Genomic DNA, 16,927 nt, shown 5'->3' with positions numbered 1-16,927 from the left:
TACATGGATGTACAAGGAGTAAAGAAGGAGGCTGAGAATGAAACAATGGAGAAACTTGGTGAGCAGGAAAGAACTACAGATGCTGGTTTAATTCGAAGGTAGACACAAAATGCTGTAGTACTCAGCGGGACAGGCAGCATCTCTGGAGAAAAGGAATGGCCAGGTTTCGGGTTGAGACCTTTCTTCAGAACATTGGTGTGTTTGCATGCAAAACAAATACACAAAATCATTTATGTCTATTTCTTATAAGATTGATTAGATAAGATAAGATTCAATAGATTGAAACCATACTGCTGATTCATGCTGCTGTCCATGCACAACCAAACTGGGGCAAATATTGAGATCCTTGCATCCCATTACATAACTGGATGATAGTTTTTCTGATTGGATTCGACAGCTGCATCTAGAACAATATCAGTGATTGTCCTTTTAAAAAGAAAAACACAAAATTAAATAAATTAAAAATAAAAGGAGGATTTTAAAAACAAAACTGGTGGTAGCTTGGAGCAGCAAGCCTTTTGATTGGTTGCAGCAAGTGAATTTCAGGTTAGTACAGGTGCGGGGACTGTAAAAAGTTCTGGGCAAGTGAATTGCAGTTCGGCAGCTTGGAACAGCAAGCCCGTTGATTGGTTGGAGCATCCAAATTGGCTAATTGAGCAGCTAATAAAAACAAGGCAAGGTGTTGGGGCCGAGGCCGTGTTGAGGGCAAGGAGGCTATCAGAGGCAGATAGGAGGATAAGCTGCAGTCTGCTGTTTGAGTTGCAGTGGTGATGGCAGATATGTTGGTGCAATGCTCCTGCAGGATGTGGCGCTGGTGACCCTGATGACTACACCTGTGGGAATTGTCCAGTTGCAACTGCATAAAGATTGTGTTAAGGAACTGGAGCAGCAGCTGGATGACCTTAGCACCTTCTGGGAGATTGAGAGCTTCTTGGTCGAGACTTAGAAGCGAGGTTGTCACAACCAAGTCAGGAAGAGAGTAGGTTGGTGACCATGAGGAACAGAAATAGGCAAGGAGTGCAGGCCATCCACCTTCAAAACAGGTACACCCTTTTGGGTGCTGTAGGGAGGAGGGCAGGGTTGGTGATGTTCAGCATGGAAGGGTACCGTCAGGCAAAGCCATGGTGGTAGCTGACTCTTTAATTAGGGGTGCAGGAGGAGATTCTGTGGCAGCAGTGGAGAATCCAGGAGTGTGCTGTCTCCCTGGGTCCAGGATCCAGGATATCTTAGAACGGCTGGATGACATTCTCAAGGGAGAGAGTGAGCAGCCGGTAGTTGTTGTGCATGTTGGTACAAATAACATGGGTAGGTTTAAGGAATGAGGTACTGCAAATGGGTACGGGTCCACCACCGAATTTCCAGCAACTTTAATTTGTCTAAAAATTATGAGAACGCATTGAAATCACCCCCCGAAATGGTGGCACCTAGGCTGGGTGAGGTAGCTGATCTCGCCCCCATCGGGACTTTTGCGCCGAATGGTGGGTCGAGTTGGCCTCAGGAACTCTAGCACGCCCGGAGTCAGCAGATCCGATCTCATAGCTGATTACCGCATTTAACTTTGCTTCTACTGCCATGTGCTATTATGGGGAGGAGCAGAAAGATAGGCGACATGAATGTGTGACTGAGGAGTTGGTGTTGCGGGCAGGGATTCGGATTTCTGGACTTTGGATTTATTCGGCAGAGGTGACCTGTACAGGAGGGATGTGTTGCATCTTAACTGGAGGGGATCCAATATCCTTGCAGGTAGGTTTGCTAATGCCACATGGGTGGGTTTAAACCATATTGGTTGTGGGGTGGGATCGTATGCAGGACCAAGGCTGATGAGAGGCTGGAAGGCAGTATGGATGATGATGAAAGTAAGTAAAGTGGACAGAATAGGTAGGAGAAAGGCATGGAGCGACAAAGAAATGTTGGTTTGAATTGCACTTATTTTAATGTGAGAGGCAGATGAACTCGGGGTGTGGATAGATGGATAAGAGTCCATGACCTGCATATTCCTATTGGAGTGAAGGGCAAAACAGGTGGGCGTAAGGAAGCTTGAATGATGAGGGTCTCGACCCGAAATGTCATGCATTCCTTCTCTCCAGAGGTGCTGCCTGTCCCACTAGCATTTTGTGTCTATCTTTGGGTGAAATTGAGCCTCTGGTCAAGAATAAGGAAGTGTTATGGGGCAGGTACATGCAGCTGGGATCAAAGTGTGTCCCTGGAGGAGTTTTGGGAGCTGCGGAGCAAGCTAAAAAGGGAAATTGGGAGGGTAACTGAAATTTCACTGTTCCTTAATTGGTACATGTAACAATTATCTAGAATATTGAAAAAAGGGGACTGGAGATGGCTCTAAGATAATAGAATAACCCCAAGAGATTTTATAAATACATTAACCAGAAAGGAAGAGACCCCATAGGAATCAAAGTGGGCAACTCTGTGTGGAGCCACAGGAGATGGGCAAGGTCCTCAATGAGTATTTCTCCTCGGTTTTTATTGTGGAGAAAGACATGAGGACAGGGAAACCTGGGCCAGTCAATGTAAGTGTCTTGAGGGCAGTCAGTATTACGGTTGAGGAGGTGCTGAATACGTACGTAACATGTATTAAGGTAGACAAATTCCTGGGCCAGACCAGATATATCAGAGGACACTTTGGGAAAATAGAGAGGAAATTGCAGGTGCCCTGGATGAGTCATTAAATGAAGGTGACGCGAGGTGCTGGAAAACTGGGGGGTGGCGAAAGTTGTGCCTCTAATTAAGAAGGGTTGCAGGGAAAAGCGTGTGGACAACAGGCCAGTGAGTAAAATCTGTGGTCCGAAAGTTAATAGAGAGTATTCTGAGGGATTAGATCTACAGTACATGCATTTAGATGGACAGGGGTTAATTAGGGGCACCCAGCATGGTTTTGTACTGGAGAGATTGTGTCACACATCTGAGTTTTTTGACGGTGTGACCAAAAGGTTGATGAGAGCAGAGCTTTAGACATTGTATATATGGATTTCAGCAAAGTATTGGTTGCTCTGGAAAGTAAAAACACATGGGATTCAAGGAGAAAGCTGACTGGATAGGAAAATGGCTTCATGGAAGGAAGCAGAGGGTGATGGTGAAAGGTTATTTTTCACTGGAGGTCAGTGAAAATGGTACTGTAAAGATTTATGATGATTTTGCCACGACTTGAGGGCCTGAGCTATAGGGAGAGGTTGAGCAGATTAGGGCTTTATTCCCTGGAGCGTCGGAGGGTGAGGGGTGATCTTTTAAAGATGTACAAGATCATGAGAAGAATAGACAGGGTAAATGCAATGTCTTTTACCCAGAGTAGGGGGATTGAGAGTCAGAGGACAGAGGTTTAATATGAAGGGGGAAGGGTTTAATAGAAATTTGAGGGGTACCTTTTTCATGCAACGGGTGGTAGGTTTATGGAACAAGCTGCTAGAGAAAGGAGTTGAGGCTGTTTCCACATTGTAAGACTGACTCTATAAGAGGCTTACCAAATGAATTAGCTTTAAGGAAGTGTTAGGTTTATGTGGATCATTTTCTCTGGAACATCGGAATGTTTGACCTGTTTTTTATAAAATGTTAAATGGTCAGCTCGACATAGATTACAAAACCTACACCAAACCCGAACCATTTAGGAGCAGACGAGGGCATTCGATCCAATTTGAGATTCCAGCTACCAAGACAGATGTGTACAACAATTCGTTCTTCCCCTGCACAATTAAAGCATGGAATAATCTTCCTTAGTTATAACCCTACCATAGTTACCCAACCAGATACAACTAAATTTAAGGTAGCGCTTTCTTCCCAAAAACCCTTTCTGGCTTAAGTCTTCCCTCCACCACCTCCAGTTCAAATTCCATTTGGAATATTTTGGAGGACCAAGAAACCAAGGAAATTGACGGTTGATCTGGTAGAAAAATATAAAATTGCAAGACATAGATAAAGTAGACTGTCAGAGCCTTTTCATAGGTGGGAATGTCAAGGAGGGATTTTTTCTACCATCAAAATTTGAAGACCATGTGAGATTTAAGGTTTGATGGCAAGGGAACGAGCTGCTGGAGGAGGCAGTTGAGACAGGCACTATCATAACATATAAGAAAACGGTTAGACAGGTACATGAGCAGGATAGGTTCAGAGGAATAAGGGCTAAACGCGGGTAGGTGAGACTAATGTAGATGCGGCATGTTGGTCGGTGTGAGCTTGTTGGGCCGGAGGGCTTGTTTTCACGCTGTATGACTGACTCTATAACATGAAACTTGTTATTTTGAGATGATTGGTCTTTCATTCCTCCATAATGAATTAATCCGTCGCAATTTTGCTTATTCTGGTTATCACATTATAAGAAGGATATGATTGCACTGGGTGCAGAGGAAACTTGCCAGGATATAGCCTAGATTGTAGCGTTCATGTATCAGTAAAGACTGGATAGGTGGGTTTGTTTTCTCTGAAGCAGAGGAGCTAAGGGGCAGATTGTCACTTATGAAATAGAAAAGGATTTTTTTTTTAATCCATATCATGGAGGAGCCTTAAACAAGTGAGCATTCCTTAAGGTGGGAGGATTAAAAGGGATCCAAGAGGGATTTTCAAACATAGTGGTGCTGAAATGCTCTGCCTGAAGATCTGATGGAGGGAAATACTCTCGAAATTTAAGAAGCATTGAGAAAATACTTGAGATAGACACAAAAAGCTGGAATAACTCAGCGGGTCAGCCAGCATCTCTGGAGAAAAGGAACAGGTAACATTTAGGGTCGAGACCCTTCTTCAGACTGAGAGTCATGGGAAAGAGAAAGGAGATATGTAGACGATGATATAGAGAGATATAGAACAAATGAATGAAAGATGCAAAAAAGTAACAATGATAAAAGAAATAGGCCATTGTTAGCTGCGTGTTAGGTGAGAATGAGTTAAGACAAGGCGACTTTGAAGCTGGTACGACTTGGGTGGGGGAGGGTGTGGAGAGAGGGTGGATGCAAGAGTTACTTGAAGTTAGAGAAATGAATAATACCACTGGGTTTCAATCTGCCCAAGCGAAATAAAAGATGCTGTTCCTCCAATTTGTGTTTGGCCTCACTCTGACAAGAGAGGAGGCCGCGGACAGAAAGGTCAGTGTGGGAATGGGTAGGGGAATTAAAGTGTTTTGCATCCGGGAGATCAGGTAGGTCCAGATGGACCTCGCAAAGGTGTTCAGCGAAATAATCGCCCAGTCCACATTTGGTATCGCTGATGTACAAGAGTCCACACCTTGAACAACGGATAGAGTAGATGAGGTTGGAGGAGGTGCAAGTGAACCGCAGCCTAACCTGAAAGGACTGCCGGGGTCCCTGGACAGAGTTGAGGGAGGAGATACAAGGACAGGTGTTGCATTTCCTGCGGTTGCAGGGGAAGACACCAGGGGAGGGGGTGGTTTAGCTGGGAAGGGATAAGTTAACCAGGGAGTTGTGGAAGTAACTATCTCTGCGGAAGACGGAAAAGGGTGTAGATGGGAAGATGTGACTGGTGTTGGGATCCTGTTGGAGGTGGCGAAAATGTCAGAGGTTTATCTGTTGTATACGACAGCTGATGAGGTGAAAGGTAAGGACTAGGGGGGCTCAATTATCTCTGTTTTAACTGGGGGGGGAAGCAAGAGCGGAGCAACGGGATATGGTCAATGAAGTTGGTGTAAGATGGGTGCAACTGTGCATGCCCTTTGGCTCTGACTCCAGACATTAAAATATTCAACCCAACAGAAATGTGATCCATTTATATTTTGTTTTTTGTCTTCTCTTCTCTTGATAATAATTCAAGACTTATTTTTAAATCAGGTTCACTGAAGTCACTTAGCTGTCTTGGTGACATTGCTGAACATTCAAAGTATCCTGAAGAAGTAGCTGTACGTGCTCCAGAAAGGACTAAATTTTCCATCTGGGTTTCATTTTGTGAAATATACAACAAAGCTATTTATGATTTGCTTGATCCAGTATCCTGTAAATTGCAGAAAAGAAATATACTTCGGCTTGTGCAAGATGCCAAAGGCAACACCTATGTGAAAGGTAATTGACTATATTTTATTTCTGATTATTAGCTTTTTAAGCTGCTTTATTCAGTGTATAAATTAAGATGTCTCCAAGATATCAATGTACTTTTCTTATAGATCTAAAATGGATTCAGGTTTCCAATGCCGAAGAAGCATGCATGATATTGAAAAGAGGGAGAAAGCAACAAAAAATTGCTTCTACAAAAGTCAATAATCTTTCAAGTAGGAGGTATTTTACTTGATTATATATAAATATTAATTAAACATTTTTTTATAAATAATTAATTTTGCTGAACTTCAGTTGTGTATTTCTGAGCAGTCTTCTAACCAGTAACGAAAGTATATTTAAAATATCTATTTAAAATGTTCTTTCTGCAGCCACTGTACCTTTTCAATAAGAGTTTTGCATGTGGAGGCTGATGGTCTTCGTGTCATCCAAGTTAGTGAGTAAGTAAAATCAGTGTGTCTTATGTGTGATGTTTTTACGTTGTCTGTCTGTGCCTGTGATACTACTGCAAGATTTTCCTTGTACTTGTACCTCGCTGTACATAATTGTACGGATGACAATCATCTCAGCCTGACTTGTACTCTAGTCAAGGCTTTTCAATGAAAATGTAACTCCAGAACTGATGATGGAGTTTGAGAAAAATGAAAAAGGGGTATCGGGTTGGTCTAGCAGATTAAAATAAAGATATACATTTTCTTTGCCTTCATTGGGGGAAACCATGGAGTTATTGTCTCTGTGAGCAACCTTTTATCATTACAGAACATTGTCTGGGTTTTAGTCCCACTCTTGTGGAATATTTTATCGTGTTGTGATCGAAATTTCTAGTGGGAAACCAATTGTATTGCAGACAAAAACTCTGATCTAGAAAAGCAGTCACTCCATTGCCAAACCAAATGTTTCAAGGACATAATATCTTGTATTATGTATAAAACGGCATTTCGTTTGGACCTCCAGGGGTCCAAATGACAATTAAATTGACTCTTGACTCTTGACTCTTGATAACAGTATTTTTTAACATTGCGAATGTGTTCCAAGTATGCGTTATAGCATTAGCACATCAAAAAACTGACACTGAGACATTTAGCAGATTATTTGGGCAGGTAACCAAAAACCTATCAGTTTTAAAAGCATCTTGAAGGAAAAAGACAGAGGGTGAGAAGATTGTTGTCTGGGGGCCATGGTGGCTCGAGTCAAGTCAAGTTTATTTGTCACATACACATACGAGATGTGCAGTGAAATAAAAGTGGCAATGCTTGCGGACTTTTGTGCAAAAGACAAACAACCAAACAAACTATAAACACAATCATAACACACATATTCTTTTACATAATAAATAATGGAAGGAAAAACGTTCAGTAGAGTTAGTCCCTGGTGAGATAGGCGTTTACTGTCTGAATGGCCTCTGGGAAGAAACTCCTTCTCAACCTCTCCATTCTCACCGCATGGCAACGGAGGCGTTTGCCTGACCGTAGCAGCTGGAACAGTCCGTTGCAGGGGTGGAAGGGGTCTCCCATGATTTTATTTGCTCTGGAGTTGCACCTCCTGTTGTATAGTTCCTGCAGGGGGGTGAGTGAAGTTCCCATAGTGCGTTCGGCCGAACGCACTACTCTCTGCAGAGCCTTCTTGTCCTTGGCAGAGCAATTCCCAAACCAGATGGTAATGTTCCCGGACAAGATGCTTTCCACTGCCGCTGCGTAGAAGCACTGGAGGATCCTCGGAGACACTCTGAATTTCCTCAATTGCCTGAGGTGGTAAAGGCGCTGCCTTGCCTTACTCACGAGTGCTGAGGCGTGTGATGCCCATGTCATATCCTCGGAGATGTGGACTCCCAGATATTTAAAACAGTTCACCCCTATCCACAGGATCCTCATTTATCCTCAATGGAGTGTACGTCCTCGGATGATGTGCCCTCCTAAAGTCCATGATCAGCTCCTTCGTTTTTTTGATGTTCAAGTGGAGGCTGTTATCCTGGCACCAGAGTGCTAGATCAGCCACCTCCTCCCGGTAGGCCTTCTCGTCGTTGTCTGAGATCAGGCCCACCACCACAGTGTCATCAGCAAACTTAATTATTGAGTTGGAGCTGAACCTAGCCACGCAGTCATGTGTGTACAGGGAGTACAATAAGGGGCTGAGGACGCAACCCTGGGGCGATCCTGTGCTCAGGGTGAGGGACTTCGATGTATTCCCTCCCATCTTGACTACCTGGGGCCTGGCGGTGAGAAAGTCAAGGACCCAGGCACACAGGGAATTGTTGAGCCCCAATTAGCTTCCCGGCTAGTCTGGTGTGGACTCGCATGTTGAAGGCTGAACTGTAGTCTATGAACAGCATCCTCACGTAGCCCCCCTTCTGGCTGTCCAGATGGGAGAGAGCGGTGTGCAAGACCTGGGAGACCGCATCGTCCGTGGATCTGTTCGGACGGTATGCAAACTGCAACGGGTCCATGTTCCGAGGGAGGAAGGCGCAGATGTGTTTCTTCACCAGCCTCTCAAAGCATTTCATGACTACCGAGCATGACTACCGGGCTGAAGCATGACTCACTGGTGAATTCATTAAAATTGTTAGCTGTTGAAATTGGGGAGCCCGGATATCTCTAGATTGGTATGAGGAGATAGAGAAGGGATGTGAAGCCATGGATAGATTGGCAACGAAGAAGGTAATTTTGCAAAATAAATTTGCTTACCTACGTGCAAAGGTAGGTCAGATACCACTGGTGGGAAGAATGGCTGAAAGGGACAATGCAAGTTAATTCCGAGATTTAGATGAATTCAAGTTACAGAGAAGGTGAGTATTCATTCAAGCCATTTGATTTAAGAGGGAGTTAGATGTGGCCCTTGTGGCTAAGGGGATCAGGGGGTATGGAGAGAAGGCGGGTACGGGATACTGAGTTGGATGATCAGCCATGATCATATTGAATGGCCGTGCAGGCTCGAAGGGCCGAATGGCCTACTCCTGCACCTAATTTCTATGTTTCTATTTCTGGTTCTGCTAGTATTGTTCTTGGCTGAATATAATTGTTCCATTTGCAGACTTTCTCTTTGTGATCTTGCGGGATCAGAACGAAATGCAAAAACAAAGAATGATGGCGACAGATTAAAAGAAGCGGGAAACATTAACACTTCTTTGCTAATTCTTGGAAAATGCATCAATGCATTGAGGCATAACCAGATTTCAAAGTAAGAGACACCTTTCTTCTATCCTCTCCACTGTTTAAGAATGAGCTTCAAATTGTTCATATGTTTTAAAATAAAATGTCAGTGCAACTAATTTTAGAGATCATAGTCATAGTGCTGCGATACAGTGCTCTCCATTAAGGGCAGCACGGTGGTGGTGCAGCAGTAGAGCTGCTGCCTTGCAGCGTTTGCAGCACTCGAGACCCAGGTTCCATCCCAACTACGGGTGCTGCGTGTGTTGTTAGTATACGGGGATCGCTGGTTGGTGTGGGCCGAAGGGCCTGTTTCTGCGCCATATCTCTAAACTAAACCGTATGGTTAGGGGCCTTTCAGGCCAAATTTGTACATGAGTGTTTCCATAAATAAGGATACCAACCTGTGACATGGCATTAAAAATGGGCCTGCATATCATTTTGAGCTAATTTGTGATCAAAATCGACAAAAAGTTGACCAAAGTGTATTACTTTCAAAATTTGAAGAAAAACACAAGAGAACAAAATAATTTATTAGACATATGGGACACTTACTGATTTCTAAGCTGCCTTACAAAACGTCAGCACCTAACCCACCACGAGGAGGTCCATGTCAAACATGATGCCAAGTTAAGCTAATATCCTCTGTCTGCATATAATTGAGATCCATTAATTCCCTGCATATCTAAACTCCTCTTAAATACCCCTGTTGTATCTGCCTCCACCACCATCCCTAGCAGTGTGTTCCAAGCCCACACCGCTCTTTATGTGGGGAAAAATAGCACACACACAACTCCTTTAAACCTTTCCCCTTTCACTTTAAATCCATGTCCTCTGGTCTTTGATACCCTGTCTATTTCCACCATAGGAAAGGGTCCTGTCTGACCACCCTGTCTGCCTCTCACAACCTTAACTTCCGATGTTCCTGGGGAAATAATAGTAATTTGTCCAAGATAGGCATAGTTTTTATTATTATTTTTTATGTAAAGTGACAGGAATGGTGTCCATGGCTGCTCCCACCTTGGAGGAAGTGAGAGCAGTCAAAGGAGAAGTTGTTGAGAGTGATTTTTTTAATTATTATTTTTTAACCTAGTCCTTTCACTAGCTGTGGCATACAACACTCAATCTTCCGACATTATTGCCAACTCTAACAGGATCCCACCACTAGTCACATCTTCCCATCTCCAAACCCGTTCCACGGAGAGTGTAACTCCCGGGTTAACTTATCCCTTCCCACCCTCTCGCCAGGCCCCTTCCCCTGCATCCGCGGAATATGCAACACCTGTTCTATACCTCCTCCCTCGCCTCTGTCCAGGGACCCCGGCAGGCCTTTCAGGTGAGGCAGAGGTTCACTTGCACCACCTACAAAATAATCTATTATACCTGCTGTTCCAGGTGTGGACTCCTATATATCCACGAGACCAAGCGCAGACTGGGCAATCACTTCGCTGAACACCTTCGCTCAGTCCGCCTTGGCCTATGTGATGTGTAGGAAGGAACTGCAGATGCTGGTTTTAAACTGAAGATAGACACAAAAAGCTAGAGTAACTCAGCGGGTTAGACAACATCTCTGGAGAAAAAGAGCAGGTGACTTTTCAGTCTGAAGAAGGGTCTCGACCCGAAACGTCACCTATTCGTTTTCTCCAGCGAAATCCTGTATCTCTATATTCTTTTGCCCATGTGATCTCCCGGTTGCCAAACACTTTAACTCCCCTCCCATTTCCCATTCTGGCCTTACTGCCATGGGCCTCCTCCATGGTCGGGGTGAGGCTCAAGGCAAATTGGAGGAACAGCACCTCATATTTTGCCTGGACAGCTTACAACATTGAGGTATGAATATTGATTTCTCTCACTTCAAGTAATCCTTGCATCCCCTCCCTCTCTGTCTCTTCCCCCACCCTAGTCGTTGTACTAGTTTCACTGTCTGTACAACTCGTTATCACCTCGCCCACAACCAACAATGTTCCATTCTGGGCTCCACCTTTTCCTGATTGTTACCTTTTGCATGTCTTTCATTCATTTGCAGTCTATATCTCTTGTTTATATCACCGTCTATATCTCTCGTTTCTGTTTCCTATGACTCTCAGTTTGAAGAAGGATCTCGACCCGAAACGTCACACCTTCCTTCTCTCCAGAGATGCTGCCTGTCTCTCTGAGTTACTCCAGCATTTTGTGATCTACCTTCAAAGTTTTTTAAAGCTGCAACATGATTTCCTGACTCTTATATTTTATGGCCTGACTAACAAACAAAACAAAACATATCATATACCACGTTCCCATTCTATCTACTTGTATTGCCACTTTCAGGGAACTATGGATTTCAGGACCCCATATTCCTCTGTACATCAATACTGTTAAGGATTGTGCCATTAAGTGTATACTTTCCACTTGCATTTGACCTCCCAAAGTGCAACACTTCAGACTTGCTAATATTAAACTGCATCTACCATTTCTTTGCCCATTTCTGGAACTGATCTATATCCAGCTGTAGACTAGTTTTGAATCCAAATGCGCAAGTTTCCATAGATCCCATGCATTTTAATCTGGGTCAGTTTACCATAAGTGAGTTTGCTAAAAGTCTTATTAAAGCCCACTACTCTACTCAATAGTTTGAAAGACGTGACTTGTCTGTACTTAATTCTCTTCCAAACATGAAGGAATGCTATCCTGAAGAGTGATTTCCAATAGCTTCCTTACCACTGATGTGAGACTCATCAATATTGGTTACTCTCCAGTCTCTCAGGCCTCATCAGTGGTGAGAGAACCTACAAACATTTTGTCAAGATCCCAGAAATCTCCTCTTACCTCCCTTAATGCTCTCAGCATAAGTTCTCTCCTTAATCCTTGTACCTCATTAATACCGTCTCCCTAGTTTTCCCCCTTGTTTTTAATGTTTGTATCAAAAGACTTTGGATTTTCTTTAATACAACTCTGACATTTCATGGGACACAAAACTGCAGATGCTGGAATATTTCATGGCCCCCTTTGACCCTTCTAATTGCCCTCGTGAGTTCCTTCTTGCTTGTTTTATATTCCTCAAAAGCCGATCTCATTTGATCTTTCCAAATCTTGCATGCAATTCCTTTTTCTTTTTTTACAAACATATTTACAATCTCTTTGGTCATCGAACAGTCCCTAACCTTGCTGTTCCTATCTTCCTCCTTACTGGAACATGCCAGTCCTGATCTCGGATCAGTTGACCAATAACAACTCCCAACCTACTCTCCCTAGTTTCTGCCTAATAATGCAGTAACCAGATTTATCCCACTTTAGTACCTTCACCCAAGTTCCATACGTAACTTTATTCATGACTATCTTAAAACATATGGAATTGTGATCACTCATTGAAACACCAGTCGCCTAGCCAGGCTTGTTTCCCCAATATTTCCCCAATAAGTATTACTCTTCATTTAGACAATCCACACACTGTTTTAAAAGCCTTCTTAGATACACCTAACAAATTTTGCACTAAGTCTCAGTCAATACTGTGGAATTTAATGTTGCTCACTACGACAAACTTGCTTTTACATCTTTCTGTAATCTGTCCACATGTCTGTTTTTGGACTGTGTCTATGTCCACACTAACTAGCAATCATGCATGCATTAGTTCTATCCTACAAAATAAGGACAATTTGCAACAGCCAATTAACCTGCAAACCTGCATTTGTTTGAAGTGTGGGAGGAAACCGGACCACCTGGAGAAAATCCACACGGTTATAGAGAATGTACAACATTTTATTTCTTAAACTTGGCAATTCATTAGAAAAAATATTTGTAGATGGTTATGCAATGGGGTTTTGGGTTCTCCTGCCCAACGGCTCATGTCTCGCGTCCTCCGTCCTCCTATGCCTATTTCTCAACAATCCCTGACTCCTGTGGTTCGTTCCCCTGAGGCGGTCCACCGCCGCATCTCTCATCGCCATGAGATCCAGCGTCGGTCTCATGACAAGTCTTGTCGTCCTCTACCTTCCCTCTCCGCGGGCCAGGTGGTTCGCATGCAGACTTCTACTGGTTTTTCCAAACTTGCTACTGTTGTAGGGCTGGCTGACTCCCCTCGCTCCTATTTGGTGGATTACGAGGGTACTGTATATCGTCGCAGTCGCCAGCATTTGCGTGCTGTCCGTGAGCCTCCTCCACCGATCTCTTTCCCATCCACATCCACTCCTTTACTTGTTCCTCCTCCTCGGGCTATCCCATGTGCCCCTGCTGTCATTCCTGCGCCTACCCAACCTGCTCCTGTGAAACCTGATTTCGGCTCTCCTGTTCTTTCCCCAAGGTCCTCTCCTGTCGGTTCTTCTTCTTCGTCCTCCCCTTCTAGTTCGTTTTTTGCCTCGCCGGTTTCCAGTCCCCGACCTGCGTTACTGCCTATTCCGTCCCCCCGATCTTCGCTGCCTTTGCCTTTGGGAGAGGGGAGTGAGGGTGGTGTACGGACCCGCTCTGGCAGAGTTGTGCGGGCTCCTGATCGGTATGGTGATTATGCTTAGTTTGAGATGTTCACTGACCATTATTGTTATTATGTGCAGGTCTGTATAATTGCCTGCTGCTGCTATTTATCTTACGGGAAGGGATGTAGATGGTTATGCATGCAACCATATATGTAACTACCTCATTAGCATATCGTCCCTCCCACATTCTATGGTATAACTGTAATGTCTGCATGTTCCCTCCCTGTTGGGTTCCAGTACGTGTGTAGACCAGTTGTGGTTAGTACTGGAACGTGTGTGTTATTAGTGTTTAAATAAAGACCTAGTTAAAGGACTATGGACAACGTCTAGTTTCCTTTACAATATTGTATTATGTGTAACATTTTAGGAAAAAATAGTAAAATAAGTGTGTGTATGAATGAGGAATAATCCAGTAATCTGCAAAGTCTGCTTGTCTGGCACTATTAATGTCAACATTTTACTATTTGTATATTATGGATGGCATTAGTCATTCATTACTATACATTGTAGTTATAGGGGGCTCTTTATTCTCATTGTAAATTATGACAGTACCAACTGTTAAAGAAATTGTATGTACTTTCATGTACACGTCTGGTTGTACTAAAACCAGCATGGATTTTAACAACCCAAGAAAATACAACATCCAGGACAACAGGGCAGAGATTTGAGTGTCAAATGTTGTGGTAAGGTGGGCTTAGTGGATTGATTGTTCATTCATCCATAATGTGTGATACACATCTGAATAATGATATTGCTGGAAAGTGACGTTGTGCATCTAGACTAATATTACCATGAATTAATATCTTGCTCTCTTTTTTTTTAATCTATGCAAGAGGCAGATGATTAACTCAGTTTAATTTCATGCCTGAAATTTGGCATCTTTAAAATTCTAGCTTACCTCTTGCATTGTCTATTTTATGTTCAATTCTGGTATAGTTTGAGAATTAATGGCCCTTTCATTTAGATGCATATGAATTGCTGTTTATACACTAACAAGTTACCGTACTACTTAATGCAACAACCCTAATAATCTAAACCTTTGGTTAATTTTCCAAAATTCTGAGAAACCTTTGTTTTATCAGTCAAAGATATTATAATTTTAAATAGTATATTACTTTAATCTAAGATAATCTGTTTTTACTTCTGATGTTGCTTTAAAACAGATTAATTTCACAGAAACATAGAAAATAGGTGCAGGGGTAGGTCATTCGGCCCTTCGAGCCAGCACCACCATTCAATATGATCAAGGCTGATCATCCAGAATCAGTACCCCGTTCCTGCTTTCTCCTCATATCACTTGATTCCATTAGCCCCACGAGCTAAATCTAACTATCTCTTGAAAACATCCAGTGAATTGGCCTCCACTGCCTTCTATGGCAGAGAATTCCACAAATTCACAACTCTCTGGGTGGAAAAAGTTTTTCCTCATCTCAGTCCTAAATGGCCGACCCCTTATTCTTAAACTGTGTGACCCCCTGGTTCTGGACTCACCTAACATTGGGAACATTTTTCCTGCATCTAGTTGGTACAATTTTATGTTTCTATAAGATCCCCTCGCGTCCTAAATTCCAGTGCATACACCCCAGTCGACCCATTCTTTCATCATATGTCAGTTCCGCTGTGAGACAAATTTTGAAATTTCTGTTATAAAATATAAAGAGGAACTGCAGGTGCTGGTTTATACCAAAGAGAGGCACAAACTGCTGGAGTACCACAGCTAGCCAGGCAGCATCTCTGGAGAAAATAGATAGGTGATGTTTCGGGTAGGGACCCTTCATTTCTACAGAGATGCTGCATCACCCGCTGAGTTACACCAGAATTTGTTTGTACATTTTTGAAACTTCTTTTCACAAATTCACTATTTAAAATGGAAGAATTTATTTCTATTTCTATCTATTGTTAGACTAAGGTCCAGCGCAAATTGGAGGATCAGTGCCTCATATTTCTCTTAGGCAGCTTACACCCCAGCAGTATGAAAATTGACTTCTCTAACATCAAGTAACCCTTGCTTTCCCTCTCTCCATCCCTCCCCCTTCCCAGTTCTCCGACCAGTCTTACTGTCTCCGACTACATTTTATCTCTGTTTGCTTAGTTGTTACCTTCTCCCAGCTAGCAATGATCTGTTCTACAGTTTCCTTGATTTTCCTTCCCTTTGTCCTATTTTCACACCTTACACATTCTTATCTATGCATCTCCCTCTCCGCTTACATCAGTCTGAAAAAGGGTCTTGACCTGAAATGTCACCTATTCCTTCTATCCAGAGATGCTGCCTGTCCCGCTGAGTTACTCCAGCTTTTTGTGTCTATCTTCGGTTTAAACCAGCATCTGCAGTTCCTTCTTACGCAATATAGGATGCCAAACCTATTCAATGTTATTTTAACTATTTTATTTCTCTTAGGACGCATGGCCATGTTCCATTTAGGGAAAGTAAGCTTACTCGCTACTTCCAGGGGTTTTTCTCTGGCAAAGGAAAAGTACGCATAATTGTTAATATCAGCCAATGTGCTTCTATGTATGAAGAGACACTGAATGTACTGAAATTCTCTGCGGTGGCACAAAAGGTGAGCTATGTTTATAAATATTTAATCCTTAACATTTCAGTTACATTATTGAACTGATTTTGAGGTTCCTATCATTATAGTATTTGTGGTAGTTTGAAAATCTTCAGCAACTTCTATTTATTGCTTTTTCCAAAATTTTATTTTGTGACAAATGGATTGATACAAATAAATATGGATTTGGTTGCTACAAATTTAAGTTTTCACTGCTCCATTTTTTTCCAGCTTTTTCAGGGTCATCATACAGCATCGTTATGGCATTTGCTAAAATCAATAGTTTCTGTGAATTGTTAGGAATTGAGTAAAACAAGGCCAGCTCAAATATCCTATAGTTAAGATTAAATCTGCAAGTAATGTGTGAAAATTATCGGAAAAGACAAATAAACAAATTTTGTAATAGGCATTTCTTAGCACTATTATCACTCCAGTAAACCCTCGCTATAAAGGATCACATGGGGGAGATGATGTCTGTTATTACCAATTGTACACTATAACCAAATAAGGGGGTCAATATGTACAGTCCTTTTGGAAAATTAGCCAATAAACATACACTACACAATAAACAGTAAAGGACACAAAATACACAATACCTCGGAGTGGCACCGTGGTAGAGTTGCTACCTTTCAGCGCCAGAGACCCGACTTCGATACTGACCTCGGGTGCTCCTTGTGGCAGCATTGGTTCCCTTTGGCATTGCGGAGACGTGGAGGTTTGTGGTTTGGTTGGGACTTGTGAGTTGCTGGTGCCAGGGGGCTGGGTTCGATCTTAAGATTAATGCTCGC

The 16,927-nt window shown here is 42.8% G+C and overlaps 1 protein-coding gene across 5 annotated transcripts in view; it reads left to right on the top strand.

Moving 5' to 3' along the window:
• Positions 1 to 16,927, top strand: part of LOC129703887 (kinesin-like protein KIF20B) — a 75,760-nt gene that overhangs the window by 13,855 nt on the left and 44,978 nt on the right. For all 5 annotated transcript variants that reach the window (XM_055646570.1, XM_055646569.1, XM_055646566.1 and 2 more), the window contains 5 exons: positions 5,781 to 6,008; positions 6,110 to 6,221; positions 6,371 to 6,439; positions 9,027 to 9,173; positions 15,986 to 16,148. In XM_055646570.1, the coding sequence (XP_055502545.1) occupies positions 5,781 to 6,008; positions 6,110 to 6,221; positions 6,371 to 6,439; positions 9,027 to 9,173; positions 15,986 to 16,148 (719 nt within the window). The remainder of the gene's footprint in view (positions 1 to 5,780; positions 6,009 to 6,109; positions 6,222 to 6,370; positions 6,440 to 9,026; positions 9,174 to 15,985; positions 16,149 to 16,927) is intronic.

This window comes from Leucoraja erinacea, chromosome 15 (genome assembly GCF_028641065.1).
Source record: "Leucoraja erinacea ecotype New England chromosome 15, Leri_hhj_1, whole genome shotgun sequence".
Classification (NCBI taxonomy): Eukaryota; Metazoa; Chordata; class Chondrichthyes; order Rajiformes; family Rajidae; genus Leucoraja; species Leucoraja erinaceus.
This window is presented reverse-complemented; position numbering and strand designations above follow the sequence as displayed.